This window comes from Borostomias antarcticus (assembly GCF_949987555.1).
Source record: "Borostomias antarcticus genome assembly, chromosome: 3".
NCBI classification, from domain to species: Eukaryota; Metazoa; Chordata; class Actinopteri; order Stomiiformes; family Stomiidae; genus Borostomias; species Borostomias antarcticus.
Window position 1 is genome coordinate 27605635 of NC_140236.1, and position 23212 is coordinate 27628846.

Below are 23212 nucleotides of genomic sequence, written 5' to 3' on the forward strand. Positions count from 1 at the left end.
GTGGAGCAGTGGAGCTCCCCTCTGTCAAGGTAAACAAACGTCCATCCTTGCATGGGGGGTGTATGGAGACCATAGGGAACCACATCGGCCTGCGAACCCCTGGAAGCCACTAACCAACCACCGAAGTGTGGCACTAGTGCAATTCACCCACAACATCTGCCATTCATATAAACCTGTCAGTTTTGCCATGTACAGTATGATATTCGTTTGGCGTTCACTGTTCACACAATAAGAAATGGAAAAAAAGGGCGGAAATGTTTGTTTTCTGTCCGTGTTTATTGGTTCTCTCTCTCCCTCTCTGTCAGCCGTTGCGTGTGAGCCTGTGGTGGATCCAGAGCAGGGTTCTGTTCTCTGTCGCCACGTTTATGGAGCGTTCCACTTCAACTCATCCTGCCAGTTCAGCTGTGCCCGGGGGTACCGGCTGCTGGGGGCCCAGACGGTGCTCTGCCAAGCCTCGAGGCTCTGGGACCACCCTGCCCCTCTCTGCCAAGGTATGGAGACAGACCAGCGAAGTAGCGCTACCCCAATTCCATAAGTTCACCCATTCAGCATCAGTATATTAGGTGTTTGACTTATTCAAGGATTTGAGGATACTGTAAACATGCCGTTCTTTCTTCTGTCCCTCTCAGTTGAGCAGTGTCCGGCTCTGCCCAGTGCCCCTAGTGATGGAAGTTGGAACTGCAGCCACCCCATCGCCATGAACAGTTACAGCTCCACCTGTGAGTTGAGCTGTGATGAGGGCTTTGAGCTCACTGGGCCCAGCAGGATTCAATGTGACCATACGGGCCAGTGGACAGGCCAGGGGTCCACCTGTACAGGTAACAGCACAGTCAGTTGGGTATTTGCTCAAGGCACCTGTCCAATGTGTGCAAGTAAACTTGGATTTATTAGAACTGATTAAGCATAAATATGCTTTTATATGGTTCTTTTTTGTCAGTAGTGCAGTGCAACGTCCTAAAAGCTCCCCTGCATGCCTCCATCCATTGTCTGGATCCTGTGGAGGAGTTCAGTTATGGTTCCTAATGGTGTACCTCTCTCTCTCTCTCTGTTACCCTCTCTCTTTCTCTCTGTTACCCTCCCTCTCTCTCTCCGTTACCCTCTCTCTCTCTCTGTTACCCTCTCTCTCTCTCTGTTACCCTCCCTCTCTCTCTGTTACCCTCCCTCTCTCTCTCCGTTACCCTCTCTCTCTCTCTGTTACCCTCTCTCTCTGTTACCCTCTCTCTTTCTCTCCGTTACCCTCCCTCTCTCTCTCCGTTACCCTCCCTCTTTCTCTGTTACCCTCCCTCTCTCTCTCTGTTACCCTCTCTCTCTCTCTCTGTTACCCTCCCTCTCTCTCTCTGTTACCCTCTCTCTCTCTCTCTGTTACCCTCCCTCTCTCTCTCTGTTACCCTCCCTCTCTCTCTCTCTGTTACCCTCTCTCTCTCTCTCTGTTACCCTCCCTCTCTCTCTCTGTTACCTTCTCTCTCTCTCCGTTACCCTCTCTCTCTCTCTCTCTCTCTCTGTTACCCTCTCTCTCTCTCTCTCTGTTACCCTCCCTCTCTCTCTCTCTCTCCCTGTTACCCCACAGCTCAGCGGTGCTCCAGCCTAACCTCTCCCTCTCACGGCTCCCTCTCCTGCTCTCACCCTCACGCTCCGTTCAGTTTTGGTTCCCAGTGTGTGTTCTCTTGTGAGGAGGGCTTCCAGCTCAGCACCACAGCCCACACAAACTGCACCTCTCTGGGCAGGTGGAGCAGTGGAGCTCCCCTCTGTCAAGGTAAACAAACGTCCATCCTTGCATGGGGGGTGTATGGAGACCATAGGGAACCACATCGGCCTGCGAACCCCTGGAAGTCACTAACCAACCACTGAAGTGTGGCACTAGTGCAATTCACCCACAACATCTGCCATTCATATAAACCTGTCAGTTTTGCCATGTACAGTATGATATTCGTTTGGCGTTCACTGTTCACACAATAAGAAATGGAAAAAAAGGGCGGAAATGTTTGTTTTCTGTCCGTGTTTATTGGTTCTCTCTCTCCCTCTCTGTCAGCCGTTGCGTGTGAGCCTGTGGTGGATCCAGAGCAGGGTTCTGTTCTCTGTCGCCACGTTTATGGAGCGTTCCACTTCAACTCATCCTGCCAGTTCAGCTGTGCCCGGGGGTACCAGCTGCTGGGGGCCCAGACGGTGCTCTGCCACGCCTCGAGGCTCTGGGACCACCCTGCCCCTCTCTGCCAAGGTATGGAGACAGACCAGCGAAGTAGCGCTACCCCAATTCCATAAGTTCACCCATTCAGCATCAGTATATTAGGTGTTTGACTTATTCAAGGATTTGAGGATACTGTAAACATGCCGTTCTTTCTTCTGTCCCTCTCAGTTGAGCAGTGTCCGGCTCTGCCCAGTGCCCCTAGTGATGGAAGTAGGAACTGCAGCCACCCCATCGCCATGAACAGTTACAGCTCCACCTGTGAGTTGAGCTGTGATGAGGGCTTTGAGCTCACTGGGCCCAGCAGGATTCAATGTGACCATACGGGCCAGTGGACAGGCCAGGGGTCCACCTGTACAGGTAACAGCACAGTCAGTTGGGTATTTGCTCAAGGCACCTGTCCAATGTATGCAAGTAAACTTGTATTTATTAGAACTGATTAAGCATAAATATGCTTTCATATGGTTCTTTTTTGTCAGTAGTGCAGTGCAACGTCCTAAAAGCTCCCCTGCATGCCTCCATCCATTGTCTGGATCCTGTGGAGGAGTTCAGTTATGGTTCCTAATGGTGTACCTCTCTCTCTCTCTGTTACCCTCTCTCTTTCTCTCTGTTACCCTCCCTCTCTCTCTCCGTTACCCTCTCTCTCTCTCTCTGTTACCCTCTCTCTCTCTCCGTTACCCTCCCTCTCTCTCTGTTACCCTCCCTCTCTCTCTCTGTTACCCTCTCTCTCTCTCTCTGTTACCCTCCCATTCTCTCTCTCGGTTAACCTCTCTCTCTCTCTCTCTCTGTTACCCTCCCTCTCTCTCTCTCTGTTACCCTCTCTCTCTCTCTCTCTCTCTCTCTCTCTCTCTCTGTTACCCTCCCTCTCTCTCTCTCTGTTACCCTCTCTCTCTCTCTCTCTCTCTCTCTCTCTCTCTCTCTCCCTGTTACCCCACAGCTCAGCGGTGCTCCAGCCTAACCTCTCCCTCTCACGGCTCCCTCTCCTGCTCTCACCCTCACGCTCCGTTCAGTTTTGGTTCCCAGTGTGTGTTCTCTTGTGAGGAGGGCTTCCAGCTCAGCACCACAGCCCACACAAACTGCACCTCTCTGGGCAGGTGGAGCAGTGGAGCTCCCCTCTGTCAAGGTAAACAAACTTACAAAGCACCAAACCACAGTGGGTACATATCCCCACCTGCTGGTAAAATACTGAGATATGTATAATCATGCTACATTATATTGGTTTTCCAAAATCTAAAACCACCCAAGTAGGACTATCACAATGATTAGAACATTGATACATTATTACTCTTTAGTTATTATTTCTCTGATTATTTTTTCCTTCCATTCAGCTTTGAGATAACAAATAAGGACACTAGCTCGTGAGGTTATTTTGTAGCTCTGTAACATCCACAGCTCGCCCATGCCCCCTGCTGGTGACACCACCACACAACGGCTGGATGCAGTGCAGTCACCCCTACACTAACTTCAGCTACAGCTCCCACTGCCTATTCAGCTGCGAAGAGGGCTACAAGCTGACAGGAGCTCCCACAATGCACTGCAACACTTCAGGACTCTGGAGCCAAGATATGGCCACCTGCCAAGGCGAGACACCTCTCTACACTTTTTTTTTTTGTAAAATGTACTTTTAGTTTATGCACACTGGGAAGCTGCAGGACACTTTCATTGCCAGTTAAAGTGTCCCAAGGCATATGGAGCACCAACATCACATGCTGTATACTTTGTTATTTTAATAAGTTATACACTTGTATTTTCTGTGGCCTCCTCTGTAGCGGTCCGGTGTGAGGCTCTGTTGCCCCCCACCCCGCCTCTCTCCATGAACTGTTCACATCCCCTGGGCAACTTCAGCTTCCGTTCTCAGTGCCTCCTCTCCTGTGGAGAAGGATACTCCCTGAACGGGACACAGCTGGTGTCCTGTACCTCAGACGGGCTCTGGACCAAACATCTGCCAACCTGCAATGGTAATCCAACCCATTTACCTGTACATGTACGTGTACTAACTGTTGAAATATGGCACATGGTATAATCATGTTATTATACATTAACATCATTGTAATGACATTCATAATCTTACTGAGTGTGCGACAGATGTAGCTAAGTATCAAATATAACTGTATAGTGACTGTAAAGGTGAGTTGGATGGTGATGCTGATTGGTGGCTCTACAGAGGAAGTGATGTCAGTGGGGATTGGGATGCTGATGTACGCTGGAGTGGGAGGAGCCACTGCAGCCGGTGTCCTCCTATTGGTCGGGCTGGCTCTACTGGTGGCAGAGCGGATCAGGAAGACCAGTAAGACACACTGACCATACAGATATCATAACACCACCGTTTATGATTCATAATTGATATATGTGGACATGGAACTATTCATATTGTTGTAAAACTGTTCTGTCCTATCCTCAGCAGGTCGCCATACCTTTAACAATTCCCTCTGGGAGGAGAAGGAGAACCCTGTGTTTGAAGCTGGCGAGTGAAACAATAAGAAAAGAATGGAACTCATGAGATTCTTCGACTTCAATCATCTAGAGTTTAAAAAATACAGTTTAAGCTGGTACTGGAGGTTCTTTGCATTTATTTCTCAGGTTGTTTTTTGTTTATTACCATAAACCACTTGTACAAAATGAATTTTCATTTATTAAGCAACATAGCCTACTGAACACAGAAACTCTTTAGATGCAAATGATGCCAAACAGGAACGCTGGTTTGCTTGTGTGCTTATGTGTGCAGTCTAGTTAGAGGACCATCCAGAGCTAGTGTCCAGTGTAGGTGTTTTCTCATTTGGCATGGTGCCTGCTTGGTCTGCTGGTCCTGCTGGTGCCCGTTCTCACTGCCCGCCCCACCCCGGTCTCAGCTCAGCATGGCCGCACAGATCTGCGGGGTAAATAGGTGAAGATGGCACAGGGACGAAGTGACAACCTGCCACATTCTCTGGACTGTTCAAGACTGTCACGGACTGGGGAGGTGATCCATTATCTAAAGCCTCATTGTGTGACGGTCTGGGTCAGTCCTACGCTAATTCAGCTCATGAATCATACTGTTCAACCAAATCTGACCACCTATTCTCCAATTCTGAATGGTCAATATGGTGTATCTATGGTGTACATGTGGAGTATGGGTATGGGCACTTGGGAAAGGCCGTAGTCCATAGATATCTCTCTCTGGAGACGCATTTTAATTTGAAAGTCAAATCCATGCCAGAATATTTCAAACGGTTTGCTTCTAGCTAGATAATAAAAACCTCTTTTTTTTTCAAAAATTTCCAGCTGAGATTCTTCTACAAAGCGAGCGCATCTGTCTCCTTACCGAAACAGCGTGACGCCAATTATAACGGTTAAAAGACAGAGGGTTTGTGGCCCAAGTGGCACAGAAGGTGCAATAAATTACCGAACTGTTGACGGGAAATTGTTTGGCTGCCGTTAGAATAATAATGAGGTTATTGCTGCCCGCTGTGACCGTATGATCATAGTTTGATTATTTTACTCAAGCCACCGCAGCCTGCTGGCAACTGCCCGTCCGTCTGCCAAGTGCGCACCGGAGACACGTGCACACGGTTGACGGTGCAGGTGAAGCACCAACCAGAATGTAAGCTCCCAAGATCAATATGGTTTACAACGCTGGGTGAAGCGCCTTCCCCCACATTGCAGATCTAGTCTATATCACGTTATAAATCTACCTTCATTCATGAAAAGCATATTGTTTTGGAAAACAGATATGGTGGGACGTCACAATGTTGGCTAAAGCACCGTGAAGCCATCGCACGCATGCCACACACACGCACACACATGCGCACACACACGCACACACACACACACCACCTAGCCTGCTACTCCACTACTTGGCTCCGCTTGGCAGTGGAATTCCATGGCGACAGACATTTAGATTGTTCCTGACCATTGACTTGGGCTCGCTGCTCCAGGAGGTCTGATTTCATAGCGGGAAATGTGAGATGTGTCCGACCGAGAGAGGGTTCAAGGCTGGGGCAAGGAGGCACAACACACACAAGGGGGCTTCATACCTGTGTGTCACACCAGGCATTCTCCCCCGACACGGCTTTCAGCCCCTCCATCGTCTGGAGCCCCCTACCCAGGGTCCGGGCCCTCCTTCCCCAGGAGTGGTGCATTCCAGCTGGGCACAGTGCCTGGGTGGTCCCCCCCCCCCCACATTCGGGCTGGAGACAGGAAGGCAGAAAAAATGCAGCGAGGGCCTTTGACCAAGAGGAGCACAATGTGAGCGTTGATGACGGCGGCGTGGATATGATCCTTACCTGCCGATGACCTTCGGTGCTGTCATACTCCGGCATTTACCGTCGGACGAGCCGTCCCACTCTGCCTCAGTGTGACGGGCAGAGAGAGATATCTCACTGACCGGGTCACCCAGATCGGACCGATAAGCACTGTGGATAGATCGACCCAGCAGTCCCCCTCAGTATGAACTCTCCTCTCCGCACGACTAGATCAGCGATTATGCTGGATTCATCCTGTACCCTGTCTGGTCTATAGGCCACGATTCAGACACGTGTGTACGTTATAGTGTTTATTCAATGTCGCTTCATTCAGACCACAAACAAGATTCAATAAATACAAATTCACACCAAAAGTTATGTACAGTATTACATTCTCCTCTGACCTTCAGATATAGGGAAAGAGAGTCCAGAGTCAAGACATCATGCAAAACCCATCAGGGTCCTCCTAGAGTTGAGGCCTGTGTTGTACAGTGGACAGACTGTAAAGCACCGCGGGTTGGACACAGGAAGAGGGGGTGGAGAGAGGCGGCCGTGCCCAGGGGGGTGATGGTCTGGCCGGGTAGCCAGAGAGCCGTGCCCAGGGGGATGATGGTCTGGCCGGGTAGCCAGAGAGCCGTGCCCAGGGGGGTGATGGTCTGGCCGGGTAGCCAGAGAGCCGTGCCCAGGGGGGTGATGGTCTGGCCGGGTAGCCAGAGAACCGTGCCCAGGGGGGTGATGGTCTGGCCGGGTAGCCAGAGAGCCGTGCCCAGGAGGGTGATGGTCTGGCCGGGTAGCCAGAGAGCCGTGCCCAGGGGGGTGAAGGTCTGGCCGGCTAGCCAGAGAGCTGTGCCCAGGGGGGTGATGGTCTGGCCGGGTAGCCAGAGAGCTCAGGGGGTGAAGTAGGAGTCCTGCATGGAGTAGAGGTGGTCGATGGGGGTGAGCAGGGAGGAGTCTCCCAGAGACAGACAGGAAGCGTCTCCCAGGTGACAGAGAGGGTCTGCGTCCATGTCGCCATAGTAACCCTTGCATCCTGCGGAGGAGGATATGGGGAGGAGATCAGGCCTCTGTGTAGCGCCGGCAATTATCTAAAGCTCACATCGTTGGTCCAAAATGAAAATGTGGTTTGTTCGAGCAAAATCAACAATCCAAACGACTTTCTGACTGTGTATTCTTAGTTTAACTCCTAGTTCAAATTGCCTTAAATTGATGGCATACGTAAACCCCTTGCAACTGGCATGTGTTGCACAATGTTATACTGTACACAATTTTTGGGACCCCTTTTTGCTCTCATGCACGAAAAGCAGAATCTTAGAATTATAGCAATGTTCTTTGTAGCAACTTTTTGGTCATCGACATTCTGACGATATGACAGGATGATCAATGTGGTAGAGTTGTGTGAACATGAAAAGTATATAGTTGTAAAACTTGGATACAGGAGGTTTAAGAGTGTTGAGCATGAAGTAGAGGTACATTGGGTGTTTTACCATAGGGATGCATGTGGTCTCCGGGCATCTGGGGGGGGGTGAGGCCCTGGGTGAAGGGGTCCAGATCATAGTCCGTCTGCTCCAGGGAGGTGACCCCAGGCAGCTGCTGCTGCTGGAGGCTGTGGTAGGAGCCTAGGGGCTCCAGGTCAGAGGTCAGACTACCACAGGAGGGCGCTAGAAGGTACAAGAGCGAGAGATCATGATGGATACATGATGGATGTAGAATAGAGTGTGTGGATTAGAATAGTGTGTGTATATGTTGATATGCCTGTGTGGGTGTGTGTGTGTGTGTGGGGGGGGGGGGGTGCGTGTGTGTGCAGGTGTATGTGTCATTAGTTTATATATTATATTCAGTATTTCAGTATGAACACATTCCCAACCCCTAATCCCCTGCCCAAACCCAAACCCCTCAAATCATGAGTATGATCTAACTTTGGGCTGGTTCTAATCTGATCTAACGTTGGGCTGGATGTAATCTGATCTAACGTTGGGCTGGATCTAATCTGATCTAACATTGGGCTGGATATAATCTGATCTAACGTTGGGCTAGATCTAATATGATCTAACTTTGGGCTGGATCTAATCTGATCTAATATTGGGCTGGATATAATCTGATCTAATTTTGGGTTGGGTCTAATCTGATCTAACATTGGGCTGGATATAATCTGATCTAACGTTGGGCTGGTTCTAATCTGATTTTACATTGGGCTGGATATAATCTGATCTAACATTGGGCTGGATATAATCTGATCTAACGTTGGGCTGGTTCTAATCTGATCTAACATTGGGCTGGATCTAATCTGATCTAATTTTGGGTTGGATCTAATCTGATCTAACGTTGGGTTGGATGTAATCTGATCTAACGTTGGGCTGGGTCTTCTAATCTGATCTAACGTTGGGTTGTATGTAATCTGATCTAACGTTGGGCTGGGTCTTCTAATCTGATCTAACGTTGGGTTGGATGTAATCTGATCTAACGTTGGGTTGGGTATAATCTGATCTAATTTTGGGTTGGATATAATCTGATCTAACGTTGGGCTGGGTCTTCTAATCTGATCTAACGTTGGGTTGGATGTAATCTGATCTAACGTTGGGTTGGGTCTAATCTGATCTAATTTTGGGTTGGATATAATCTGATCTAACGTTGGGTTGGTTCTAATCTGATCTAACGTTGGGCTGGATGTAATCTGATCTAACGTTGGGTTGGTTCTAATCTGATCTAACGTTGGGCTGGATGTAATCTGATCTAACGTTGGGCTGGATCTAATCTTCTGATGTGGCTTTGCTGACCAGTCATGTTCACTTACTCTAGACAAATGTACTTATTTGAAGTATTTTGGATATAAGCGTCTGCTAAATGACTAAAATGTAAAAGTATTTGTCGGAGGCGAGTAGAGTTGCCTTTTACCTGTGTGAGGTGTTGGGTGGTCCTGCTGTTCCTCTCTGGGCTGCTGTTGCTGCTGCTGCTGGTGCCTCCTGGCTAGTTTCTTCATCTACCCCGAGAAACAAAACAGCATTATTGTACATAGGTCATACTGTATATATACATATATATATACAGTAAAATGACATTTCACTCCAGGGGCGGGGATCCTGGGTGGGTCAGGGGAGACATGTCCCCCCCAATATTTGAGATCATTAAAATTGTACCCCTGAATATTTAGATTGGGGTAGTGGCATTCAAATGACCATATAGCCAAAAATACTCTTGCAAAAATTCAATGTAAATGTCCTCCCAAAGTTGGATACAGATCCCCACCACTGTCTCACTCCACTGCCTGGCCCTCATCCTTCAGACCACACAGTCTTCATAACAACGCATGCACTCAACGGAAGCGCATTATCAGGAAGGAAGATAACATGTTTCATTGAGGGTAAGAAGGAAACCACACACACTCCCGCTTTGTAAGGAAATACAGCTGTAATCGGACGGGGATCTGAGGGCGAGATGTCATCGGTTTCCTCGGTGGAGAGATCACCTGACTGATGTGAGGGCTGGCGGTGGAGAGAATGAAGGTATCTGGGTGGTGGGGGGGGGGGGGGGGGGGGGTTGAGGGGGGGTGGGGGGTTCACGTTACCTTGGCTCTCTGGTTTTGGAACCAGACTTGGACAACTCGCACGCTTAGACCGGTCTCTGCTGCCAAGGTCTCTCTTACCTTGGAGGAGGAGAGATTAGGGAGGGAGGGGTGGAGTGGGTAGAGACGAGGTGAGACAGCAAACAGAAGGTGACACTCGTGGTCTAACTAGTTTCACAGCTGAGATTTTAAGAATCACCATTACCAGTTGAAAAAAACAACAAGATCGATTGTTTTAGACAAACCAATAAAAGTGCTTTTTGTATACTGCATTGTCAGTCATGACCTAACCAAGATACACGAGGACACGCCAACCATTCTGTCCTGAATAAGCAAGGGGAGGGGGCTGATGATTGGCTGACTGTGCTAAAGTAGTCAAGTCAAGTTTATTTGTAAGCACATTTAAAAACAGCCTAGGCCGACCAAAGTGCTGTACATAAATAAATCACATACAGATGAAATACAAAGCAACACACAGCAAGACATTAAATACACACAGATTAAATACAAGGCAATATAAAGCAAAACAATAAGACACATACAAGACGACGTGAAGCAGAGCAACAAAGCACAAACAGATAATGCAAGACAACACAAGCCAACGCAATAACACAATACATGATAACCTACTGATATTTATCATTAGTCCCCTGAGAAGGCTAGAGAATACAGGTGGGTTTTTAATTTGGACTTAAAAGCACCGATGGAGGGAGCAGCTCTTAAATCTTAAAAAGTAGGGGTTGACCTACAGAGTGGCTGCCTCATAACTTGGCTGTTCTGAGAGTCAGAAAACATCAGAAAAGGCTCCTGGAACCTCTGTGTAATATGCTAGATTTCAAATTTCCGTCACCATTCACTCTGAGGGGAGAGTGGGGCTCACTGGCTGGAACAGAAGGCCAGAGTCTGAGCCAGATTTGCCCCAGAATGCATTGTGCCCACTTGGCTTCAAAGAAGGGGCTCGGTCCTAACCTCCTACCTTCCGACAGGGCTTGGAGGAAACCTCGAAGGACGCTCTGAAGGCTCGTCTCTGCTGAGTGGTGAGGATGGTGCGTGGTCGTTTGGGACGCTTGTGCTCGGGGTCGTCCGCCCTGTCGCGTCTGCCGGACGACCTCATACATTCCTCCTCCTCCTCCTCCTCTTCTTCATCACTTTTACCTAGGAGAAAAAGGACAGTGAAATGAAGAAAAAAGAAGACAACACACGCACACACACACACACTCACTCACACACACGCACACACACACACACACACACACACACGCACACAGACACACACACACACGCACACACACACGCACACACACACGCAAGCACACACACACACGCCATACCTGAGTCGGAGGGGGCGGGGCTGGCCAGGCCCCGGTCGTGGTCGCTGGCGCAGAGCGGTCGTCCCTCCCTGAGGACGCAGCGGTCCCCTGTCTCCAGGCGGCGGCCGCACATGCCGCAGCGGAAGCAGCGCAGGTGGAAGACCCCGCCGCCGGCCCGCATCACCAGCTCGGCGGGGGAGACGACGCGGGAGCAGCCGCCACACCTCCCCGCGAACAGACTGCAGACGGACGGAGAGGGGGAGACGCAGAGTCGTCACGGAGAGAGTCGGAGGGGGGGGTGACGGAGAGGAGAGGGAGGGAGGGGGATCATTTCGGCTTTCTAAAATCAAAGAGCCCCGGTTTACGATGACTCGGATTTTGCGTTCTGTATGTGGCTGTTAAGCGCCGGGACCCCCGTCCTGGTCGCTCAAGCACTCCGTTAAATCCCCCTGGATTCGGGGAATGTTGCTGAGTCGGGCTGTCAGTCAACCCCTCCCCCCATGTCCACCACCCCCCACCCCCCTCCCCAGACACTCAGACACATACCCCTCGGAGTGGCGGGTGGGCATCTTAGCGCCTGGCAACCGGGGCCGGGGGAGGTTGAAGGGGTGCGGGGGAGGTTGTGGGGGGGAGGTTGGGGGGGCGGGGGGGCTAAGCCTCGGAGACTCTGGCTGCCGCGGTGGAGGCCGCGGGGTAGAAAGGAGCTCGGCATGCAGTGGCTCCAGCCGGAGGGAGGGGAGTCAGGACCCCCGGTGGGAGAGGGCTGGGCTGCTGTTCCCGGGAATTATCCCCCCGGAATTATCCCTAAGTCTGCTTAACCGGAGCGGGACAAAGGCCGAGCCGAACCCCCGGAGCAGCGGGCCCATTGTCCCGGCGCTGGCGGTGCGGCGTCGCGGGTCTGTCGGGCAGGAAGGCGCGTCATCGCTCGGGATTAGACGGGTTGTTGATAGGGTCGCCGGCGGAGTCGCCATAGATACACGAGTAGATGCCTGCTTTCTCTCTCTTTAACAGAATGTAGCTACAGCCGACTCTACCCCGATACTCAAAAAGAGCCTGTGTGCCCTTTTTTTTCGAGAAAATGTTTCATTGCGTTGGACTGAATAAAAACGCCACTCAGAAAAATATCAGTTACACGTCAACATCAACCTCAAATTGTTTCTCGCTTGTCATAGCGCTTATTCAGGTAGGCCTACTGCAGTGACTCCTGGCAACATTCTTTACTTGTTGCTGTAAAAGCATTTGTGGCATTGGCTGTCATTTACTGTCATTGAGCTTTGGAGGTTTCATATGCATTTCTTTAAATGTGGTGAAAATCAACATTCTGGATCAGTGATGAATGCATGGCTCCAGTACCATGTTTGCAGACAGACACACACAAACAAACACTCATAAAGACAGGTTGAAATGGCAGAGTAAGAAGGTCTAAACTGCAACATCCCAAAGCCTGGCATTGCTGGGACCTATTAGTGTTGCCGTGGGGTCGCCTGGGAAACCACAGACTCATTCTAAGGAGCTCTGGAGGGTCAGACAGGCTGGCTGACTGACCAAAGCTGTCTGCCCCATAGCGCCTATGGTATGCGCTTTCATATGGCCACTACACAGTCTGAGGAATGTGCATTCCCGTGACAACGACACAGGCATCAAAGTTACAATTGTTAAGGAAGTGTGCCATGAAAGATGTTCAGCATTGCTGTTTTAAATATTAATCAGACTGAATTTGTGGCTGAGTAGGCCTATGAGTTTTGTATTGATCTTAATATCATATAATGTTAATTCAACAAGAATAAAGCAGCAGTTAATTTTGTTATTCATGCACTTTGGCTTTAGCACTAGATTATGCTCTTAGTCACTTGTTTAGAAAGGAGATGCACTTGTTCTGGTGAGTTACTGACTACCTATGTTAAATGCAATAATTGTCGCTTTGGAAAAAAATGTCAGAGCCATTGCTGTTTTATGATGAGAATTTCAAGAAACATTCTTTAAGATGGGTTTTCTTTTTGCCCTGTTGTTCACTACTCCTGCAGATCATCAAACTACCAAAAAGGTTTTTTCCTGTAAACGCAGAGACTGAAGCAGCTATGTAGAGTTGAGGTGGTTAATATTTCAACGTTTACGTTGACATTATCGCCATAGAGGTCCAGCCAGGAGGGCTGGAACACTCAGCCAGAGATGCAGTCATGGTCAATTTAAACAAAGAGCTAGACATTACTGACAAGGACCGCGTTTCCCGAAACCTTCTTAGCGCTAAGAAGCTCTTTGAGTCTTCTTAAGGCTCCAGTTTGCTTGTTTTGGGAGCCTTAAGAAGACTCAAAGAGCTTCTTAGAGCTAAGAAGGTTTCGGGAAACGCGGCCAAGAACATTACTAAGGTAAAAAGCCAGTAAAACCTCCTCTCTGCAATTATGTTTGTGCTTTTTAACGAGCATCAAATATGTCTGTGTTGTGTTTCAGACACACACACACACACACACACACACACACACACACACACACACACACAAACACACAGACACACAGACACACAAACAAACACACACACTTGCAGCGAATTGATCTCCCTTTGTTCCTAGCCTGGCTTCTAAACCTGACCTTTATTGCAGTCTACTAGTGGACATGTAGACAGATCCTGTTTCTGGGTCAGGTTACCTGGGGCCCGTGAAGAACACACACAAACACATGCAGCATATCAGATAAGGATCAGGGGGTCAAGTGGACCGCTGGTCTGACCGCTGTTTTGACGACTAACGGCAGTCCAATCTAGCTACCAGCTGAACCGTTCACGGTATCTCTTCTCAAGTAACAATCTCACCATCTAACCATCAATCTACTACAATCAGTCGGAACATTTAGGCACAGTAGAACTGTATAGATAACTAGAACCCTCTATTTGTAAGTTGAGTTTCTTTCTTACTAACAACCCGTTTAGCTTGCAACATTCATGTGTGATTTGTTTGACAATTTAATTAAAGTTTTAAAACAACAACAACAGCACACCTCGGACTTCCTCTAATATCACATAACCTGATTCAGGTGAACACTAACAGCTTACTGTCAATCAGCCTGAGTAAGTAGGCCAGGAGTCTGGTTCGCTCTTAGAGGAGAGGTGAGGTGAAACCCAGACTTAAACTACAGTGGGGAGCAAGGGACAAACAGCACCCCGGTGCATGATGAACATGTCTTGGCCACTCACACAATGGTCAGGAGGAGGGTGGGAGAGGGAGCCAGCGACCCGTTCTCAGAACTCTCCACCCTGAGCCGGTAGCAACCCAAGGTGTGTTTGTGAGAGGGCGGTGATTGTGAGAGGGTGGGGGTTGTGGGGTCGGAGGGGGGGGGGGGGGGGGGGGGGTGAGAGGATGCGAAGCCAGAACTCTGGACAGGACTGTAGGGTAACAAAGAGCGGGGGTGGAGACATTGGGGCCTTGGAGGCGGTACCTGGCACCAGGCCTCCTGCTGATTGGTCAGGTCAGATATCTCACGGTCGGGTGGGCGCCGTCCCATCGCTCGACTTCGGGGGGGGGGGGGGGGGGGGCACCTGAGCACGGGGGCGTCCAGATGTCACAGCGCTCACGGCGGGCGCAGACCCCGGAAAACTCCCCCGACTCTCCTGGTGGGATCCCCCTGCCCCACTAACATATGGCCCCCTGTCCTCCCAGCTACCCTCTCCTCCTGGTGGTCACCCTCAGGCACCGCCTGGCCAGCCAGCCTCGCTTTGCCCTGCCAACCAACCCCCAAACCCCTGGATTTCTTAAACTACAGAACAAATACTTCAGACATTTTTCTAGTGCTATCACCCTAGCTAGAAGCATCCCAGACAGGAAGCAGGCTAACGGCGCAGTCAAAAACATCGGCTGGGCTGTTCTGGATCATTCTCTTCACTGTGTTAGCTGCTAGGCTAGTGAACCAACCTGGGCACCAAGACCTAATTTACTGAGGGGGAACCTTTTTTTGGACCATGAGTGTGATGTTTTCAGTCTCGCTTGGCATATGAACATTATCTAATTGTTCAGAAATAAGAGTCTGTGTGTGTGTGTGTGTGTGTGTGTGTGTATGTGTGTGTGTGTCTGTATGTGTGTGTGTCTGTGTGTGCACATGTGTGTGTCTGTGTGTCTGTGTGTGTGTGTGTGTGTGTGTGTGTGAGTGTGTGTGTGTGTTCTGGGGGGACTGAGGGAACGGGGCAGTGTGGGGTGGAGTGCTATTTGACGAGGCCATATGTTGTCCTCAGCTTGCCATTGCCACACTGATGGGTCTTGAAAATGTAACACATTTTGACAATGTGTCAGTTGAGCTCACCCCCAGATCATGCGCTGTCTGCACTGTATGTGGAGGTGTGAGATTGTGTGTGTGTGTCTGTCATGCTGTTCTCACATTCCAAGGCTCATGCCACCCTTTCTTCTTGCAGTCACCTTGTTCTCCAAGGTGCACTGTGTCAAGTTCTCTCTCACACACACACACACACACACACAAACATACGCACGCATGCACGCACGCACGCACACACACACACACAGACACACACATGAACAAACATACACACACGCACACACACACACATACATACATACATATATATATATATATATATATATATATATATATATACAGTATGCTCAAAGAAATTAAGAGAAAGCCAGTCCACAATCATCATCGCGGATCTCCATTAACTAAATAACCAAGTTGAAAATCTTTATTGATTAGATCGTGCAATTCACCGAGAACAAAATGACGGTCAATGGAAACCAAAATCATGAACCCATCGAGGGCTGGATGTGATTAAGGGTGAGTAAGTGTCCCCTTAAATCTTTTGAGCAGTATACAAAAATTGAACTGAAAAACTGCCAGAAACTGAAAGTACAAAAACGCTTCTACAGTATCTCAAACTGAAGAAACCTTTGAACCAATCACACACACGCACACACACACACACACACACACACACACACACACACACACACACACACAATGCTAGTCAAGGACAAACAGGGACACAGGCTCTCCGAGCAAGGCCAGTTGTTGTGGCGCAGGCCTAACAGGTGCCATGTCACAGAGCATAAGGCCCCAAGTGCAAACACTGCTTGTTTAAAGGTTCGATCATATCCTGTACCCACACGCTACACTGAGATCATATCCTGTACCCACACGTTACACTGAGATCATATCCTGGACCCACACGCTACACTGAGATCATATTCTGGACCCACACACTACACTGAGATCATATCCTGTACACACACGCTACACTGAGATCATATCCTGTACCCACACACTACACTGAGATCATATCCTGGACCCACACACTACACTGAGATCATATCCTGGACCCACACACTACACTGAGATCATATCCTGTACCCACACGTTACACTGAGATGGAGAATCAGAACAATCAGAACAAATTAGATAGAAAAACTCCACAAAAAGTGAGTTAGGGGGTTTGGTTAACAGTAGTAAAATTATTTAATATTGAGTAAACCAACCCAATCTTGAATAGTCATACTGACTTTCAATAAATGTAATTCTAGACTTGAAAGTATAACATGATGGTATAGGGGCGGCTGTAGCTCAGTTGGTAGAGCGGGTCATTCAGTGATCGAAGGGTCAGTGGTTTGAATCCCAGCTCCGACTGTCCACATGTCGAAGTGTCCTTGAGCAAGACGCCTAACTCCAAATTGCTCCCAATGAGCAGGTTGGCACCTTGCATGGCAGCTACCACCATTGGTGTGTGAGTGTGTGTGAATGGGTGAATGAGAGGCCTTTGTAAAGCGCTTTTAGTGCCGCTAAGGTGGAAAAGCGCTATATAAATGCAGTCCATTTAACATATAGGATTGATAGAACCCTGTCCTCCCCAGTAGAACATGATGGTATGGGATTGATAGAACCCTGTCCTCCCCAGTAGAACATGATGGTATGGGATTGATAGAACCCTGTCCTCCCCAGTAGAACATGATGGTATGGGATTGATAGAACCCTGTCCTACCCAGTAGAACATGATGGTATGGGATTGATAGAACCCTGTCCTCCCCAGTAGAACATGATGGTATGGGATTGATAGAACCCTGTCCTACCCAGTAGAACATGATGGTATGGGATTGATAGAACACTGTCCTACCCAGTAGAACATGATGGTATGGGATTGATAGAACCCTGTCCTACCCAGTAGAACATGATGGTATGGGATTGATACTCTGTCCTTCCCAGCAGGCCAAACCCCACTGTGAGACAATAGACAGGACTTTCTTTTCTTTTTCGGGGGGGGGGGGGGGGGGGGGTGTCTGCCCTCAACCTCTCATGTCATCTTAGAAACAATAATAACCAATATTCCCTGGAAAAGCCAACTGAATGAATCAGTTAATATTACAGATTATTTCCATATATATAGCCTACTTTTTGTTCATAATTCCTTCTGAGATCAAAAACTTCACGCAAGGGTTTCCTTATTAATATTACATTAATCAAGTCCTGTTATAGCCTAGAATAGGGTAAATGACATTCAAAAGGAGAGATAGGCCTACTTAATTTTCTCCTTCTGTCAATATATGGCAGCCGAATCCCTTCATCGCACAAAAGTAGGCTGGTTAGAATTTAAACCAACACTAGCCTACTCTGCATAGTCAACAGTAGAATTTAAAACAACACTGCATACTGCATAGTCAATAGCAGAATTTAAACCAGAATAGTCAACAACAGTAGACATTTTAACACTTACTCTGCATAGTCCCGCTTGCAATACAGTTTCTGGTCCCGCAGAAAACAGGTATTGTTCAGTGGATCCCCGCAAGCCGCGCATCTCACGCACCGCTCGTGCCACAGCCCGTCGTTCACTCTGAGCAGGTACTTGTCTCGGATGAGCCGGTGGCATCCCGCGCACACGGCTCTCTGTGTCACACCTGCAAGACAACACGATCACTGATTTAAAGCAGACTACTTAAGAAAAAAAATGCATCTATTTTACAGGCCTATATAAATGTATGATCCTATTAGATAACAGGACTAAATAAATATATTAAAAAGTTGAGTATTAGGGTATTTATGATTTATAAGCGCATTATTGGTCAACTGAAACTCATTTGCCAGTTATGTGAAACAAAAATGTTCACTTAATGCAGGCTAAAGGCCTATTGGCTACACAATACAGTACAAATTCTGTGCTCACCGAGTAAAGATGCAGGGTGTTCCACCATGGTTTAGTCTGAACAAAATGATGTGAGGAGAAACAATCAATAAACACAAATGTACAATTTAATGTCTACAAGGTCGAGTAGCCTGCATTCGTGTAACCAAATTAGTTTGAAGAAAAAGTCAATTAAGGAATAGCAGTTATGTAGTACCAATAGTCAGATGTAATACTTTAAAAGGCACCTGTAAGCAATTTCGATACAGTAGGTAACCTTCAAACTCACCACTTAATTTTGTTCTTTTTAGTTTAATCTTCAAAAATTTCTTTCGTCAACGTCGAAAAACGATGAATGTCTTTTGGCCGAAGGGGGCGAAGAGGAACGGATAAAACTTTCTCTGCAGCAGAAGCGGCTGTTTCTGATTTCTCCTCCGCGCGTTAAGCGTTATTAAGCAGATCTATTTATCTATCAATTAATCCATTAGTCAGAGAGAGAAAGGGGGCGGGAGATAGAGAGAGAGAGAGAGAGAGAGAGAGAGAGGGAGAGAGAGGGAGAGAGAGCGAGAGAGAGACCTGCGTGCCCGGATACCTGCACATTGAAGGAAGTCTTCTCTCCCATCATTCCTAGTCCGCGCGCATCGCCGTCTCGTGTCCCTCTGCGTCGCCAGGTTTGGCTTTATAAAGTTGTCAGCTGAACTCATAGCTCTTACTATAGGAACACTGTGACTTGTGTAGCTTAGGCTGGATGGCTTTGAGAAAAAGCAACTGTACACTTCAGTTGCCACTGACAATTCCATTGTGGGCTTAAATTCTCAAAATGTGGCTATATAGGCTACTCATTTTCATAATTTGCGCCTAAATAGCCAACATGCTAGCCTATAGATAGCCTATATAACACTAGGCTATAGGCCTGCAGGCTGTCTAGCCTTTGATCTGTTTGTAAACCCTTTAATCAAATATGATTTCATCAAAGTTATGTAAGCTGGAAACGAAAACTTTAAATGTATTTGATTCAAAATCGAAAACAATTTCTTGAATACCGAGTGACCCGAGTCAGCCAATTGTCCTTTCCTGCCTCTATCACGCCACTTAGTGGCTTGCTGTGGAAAGTAAAATAGCCTAGACGACCTGTAGCCTATTCCTGTGCTCTGCTCAAAACACGATGACACCACATAGGTAACGTAACGTAGGCTACATACTCACAAAACATTGTATTCATTTTAAATAATTTTATTCTGGTAGAATTCTAAAATGCACTTTAGAAATGTAGGGATGGTTTCAGTTTTATACAATTAATCTTTGAATAAAATATGATTTTTTTCATATTGCATTGAGTTGCTTTTAAAATGAATACCTGAAATTATCTATTTACAAAAAAGATCTGTTAACAATTCTATTAGAATTTATTTTGACAGTGTACTTCTTCTAACTCCCCTCCCCCCTTTAAAATCGGACCCGACAGCCCAAAATACACATTTTAACATTAATAATAATTTGTGCTTGGTACAAAATATGTGTCGTTTTACAACTTGAATCAAGTTTCATCTTCATATCAATTACATTGAGGAAGTATATACAGTGAGGAGGGGGACGTGTGTCATGTAATCTGGTGCGGCGCTTCAAGCATCTCCATGAGGAAGGTGTCTATGGGCGTGTCTCCTATCAGCTTGAAGAAGAACAGGTGCTCCAGACACTTCAGGCCGATGGACCGCAGGGCAGGCAGGCGCAGCAGCAGCTTGGCGAACCTGGACGGGTTTAAAACAACTATTACACACAACTAGGGATGTAACGATAACCGGTTTAGTGATAAACCGCCATCAAATGTGATTAAATTTATCTTGATAAAATTATCACTAAAACCGTGTTTGATTACCATGCTTTGATAAACTTACTGTAAATACTGTCCAGCACCAACCAAAACTACAGTCTCCCAGACGCATTATTTTAATGTTTACACAAACAAAAGTGCAGTGCTGCTCATTTTCTTCGTGGTTTTCAATATAAAACTTGGTGAAACGATTTCAGTGTGTATCCGTAGTTTCTGAACATTTTCAGCACATTTTAACAGTAACGCGATATTACTGATAACCGTGATAATTTAGATCGCTATAATTGTGATGTGAAATTTTCATACCGTTACATCTCTACACACAACTATTTCCTACAGTATACGTTTCTAATAATATAGTTTACTCTCCTGGTTTTCTTTGTGACCACAGATACATAACTGTCGCCAGAGTATTGCATATGCATTTATTTGTTGTTCATTCATTTTTTTAGTGCTGTTGATTAGGAAAGGAAAACAAGCATTATGTTGGGTCATGGTGTTGAGGGCGTGTGCTCTGTGTGGCTCGAGCGCTCACCTCCCGGGCTGGTCGGGGTATTTCTGTTTGGTGTAGGACTCTAGGGAGGCGTAGACCTTCTCTCTCAGCCCCTCTACCTCCGGCGGGTTCGACAGACCCTTGGCATCTGCGGCAGTAATGGATTGACACTTGGTCACATGGAATCATATAGAGAATGATACAGCCAACACCGCACCCGAACCAGCTGCATTATGGGATGTCTTGATGAAGACTTACAGCTCATACTATAAGACAATGGATGAAGCACTTGTCCGAGACACACATGATGAAACCCAGTGCTCTAAAGCCAGGGTTCCCAACCTTTCTTCCCCGGAGCCCCCCTAACTTACACTTGATGGAATTTTGTTAAAATTGCTGTGTGACATGTCAATAACATGATTCTTTGTCTAGCTAATATTAAGGCCTCAAATTGTCTGGGGCCTGGCGCCCCCCCTGCAATTGTTGGCGCCCCCCTAAGGGGGGCCCGGACCCCAGGTTGGGAACCCCTGCTCTAAAGGGTATTCCTCAGGTCGACTCTCTTGACATTGTGTCATTATGGTCATTTCCCCAACGGACTGAGCACTAACCAGGTCATAAGATCACATCCATCCATTAAGCGCATTGTGTTGCCTCTGGGTATGAAATGCGCTATACAAATAAAGCTTTGATTGATTGATTGATTGATTGATTGATCCATCCATATCTATGACTCAAACATCCTGGCCAGTGACCAGAGCACATTTATCATTTCCTCACACGTCAGAGCACATCTAGAAGATCTCAGGGTGTGTGTGTGTGTGTATGTGTGTATGTGTGTGTGCGTGCGTGTCCAGGTGAGAGGTCATACTAACCGGGGTTGAATAGGACGATAGCTCGCAAACAGCCCAGTTCTGTTTTGTCCATCTGCATGTCTTTCATTTTAGACACCAACTCTGTTAGAACTCTGTCGGGAAGAGAGTAACAGTCAACATCAACAAGAACAAACAAACAGACTGAATGATGACAACATTGGTAATGATTCCCGTCACAAGGCTAGTTTAATAGGGGCGGGGCCTACCTGTCAAAGATGGAGCCCACTCCGGCACTGTGAGCGCTGCTTCTGTGGACGTGGAGGCCTGTGGCCAATAGGATTCCGTCTTTCACGGTGACAGAGCGGTGTGAAAAGGAGGCGATGAGCAGCTCGTTCCAGCCTGGACACAGACACCAACACAACAAACAAAATGTGAGCCGAAGTCACAGTCCTCTCTTTTTGTGCGTGGCTGGAAGCCAGCCGCGCAGCTAGTATAGCGTTTGTCGGGTTATCACTCCCTCCCTCCCTTACTCCCTTACCCCCGACAATGTTGGCCTGCATCTCTCTGTTGGCACCACAAGAGGCAGTAGTCCCAGCACACCAAAATCAAGAGGGACACTAAAATCAACACACTGATTTCCACTGCACAAGTAGAGTAGTGGTCAGAGCATTGGACTCCCATCCAGGAGACCGGGGTTCAAGACCCGGTGGGGATGACTTTATGGGACTATACCCCAAACCTCCACACGTTCATCCTTTCACTCCAACCTGTTTATCCCTTACCTAAATTCCACAAGTAGAGTAGTGGTCAGAGCATTGGAATCCCACGCGGGACATTCTCAGAGATTACCGTCTATGCTGAGTGAAACTCCTCTAGTCTATATGTAGCTAAACAAATGCTGCTGTTTACCTTTTATACATCCGGTGGACTTCCGTTTCCCCCTTAATGATACAGACTACTACCACCTGGTGGTGTGAAGTTCTTATCTCACACAAGCACAGATCGGAGGTTCCACTTGGCTACTGGCACAAACGGGAAACCTGTGTACCCCTACCTCTACTATGTGAGATGTGATTTCAATTCACAGTTATTTCAGTGGCATGACTAGCCTCCGTCCTACCAGTCCTGAACAGAAACAAGCCAGCCACGCACATAAGCCAGGCTGGACCTGGTCTAGTTCTTGTTCTCCCTCACCCTCCCTCTCTCTCTTCTCCTTCTCACTGCTTGATTTTTAACTCACCTTTAGCTCTCCTCTCTTTCTCACTTTATTTCAAACAAAGGAGTTATTTCGGTCTCTCCGTTCCCCATCTGTATATTTCCCCACAACATTAGCGTTAGGACTGCTGTGTGACTTCTCCACTCCCTGATCTATGCATGCATGTGAAATATCTCACCAGCAGAGGGCAGTCTTGGTGAGGCTGTGAAAGCCACTGATAGGAGCTGCCAAAGGGTTCCCTCTGCCAGGACTTACATCACTATAAACTGCCATGACTTACATTCGGGAATGAAATGACATTCTAAACTGACAGGCACAAATGCCTAAAGGACTGAAAAAGACTTGTGTTGTGTGTGTGTGTGTGTGTGTGTGTGTGTGTGTTTGCATGAAGTTGCAATGTATACAAAGGCTCACACATGGTTAGACATGATCCCATTGTTGATTTAGTGGCTAACGCATATACTGTAGCAATGTACAAACACTC

The 23212-nt window shown here is 47.7% G+C and overlaps 2 protein-coding genes across 5 annotated transcripts in view; both read right to left on the reverse strand.

Annotated features, from left to right (window-relative positions):
• Positions 1-7289: 7289 nt before the first annotated feature.
• lmx1a (LIM homeobox transcription factor 1, alpha) lies at positions 7290-18446 on the reverse strand (the record flags this gene model as incomplete). The annotated part of the gene is made up of 8 exons (XM_084436097.1): positions 7290-7432; positions 7887-8060; positions 9295-9379; positions 9965-10042; positions 10938-11116; positions 11293-11510; positions 17972-18152; positions 18419-18446. The coding sequence occupies 8 exons, from the start codon at positions 18444-18446 to the stop codon at positions 7290-7292; spliced, it is 1086 nt and encodes a 361-aa protein (XP_084292223.1).
• A 1172-nt stretch (positions 18447-19618) lies between these two features.
• Positions 19619-23212, reverse strand: part of rxrgb (retinoid X receptor, gamma b) — a 25832-nt gene continuing 22238 nt past the window's right edge. For all 4 annotated transcript variants that reach the window (XM_084436296.1, XM_084436295.1, XM_084436294.1 and 1 more), the window contains exons 7-10: positions 21779-21911; positions 21573-21664; positions 20743-20848; positions 19619-20124 (exon numbers count right to left, since the gene is read on the reverse strand). In XM_084436296.1, coding sequence (XP_084292422.1) covers positions 19977-20124; positions 20743-20848; positions 21573-21664; positions 21779-21911 — 479 coding nt within the window. In that variant the 3' untranslated portion in view covers positions 19619-19976. The remainder of the gene's footprint in view (positions 20125-20742; positions 20849-21572; positions 21665-21778; positions 21912-23212) is intronic.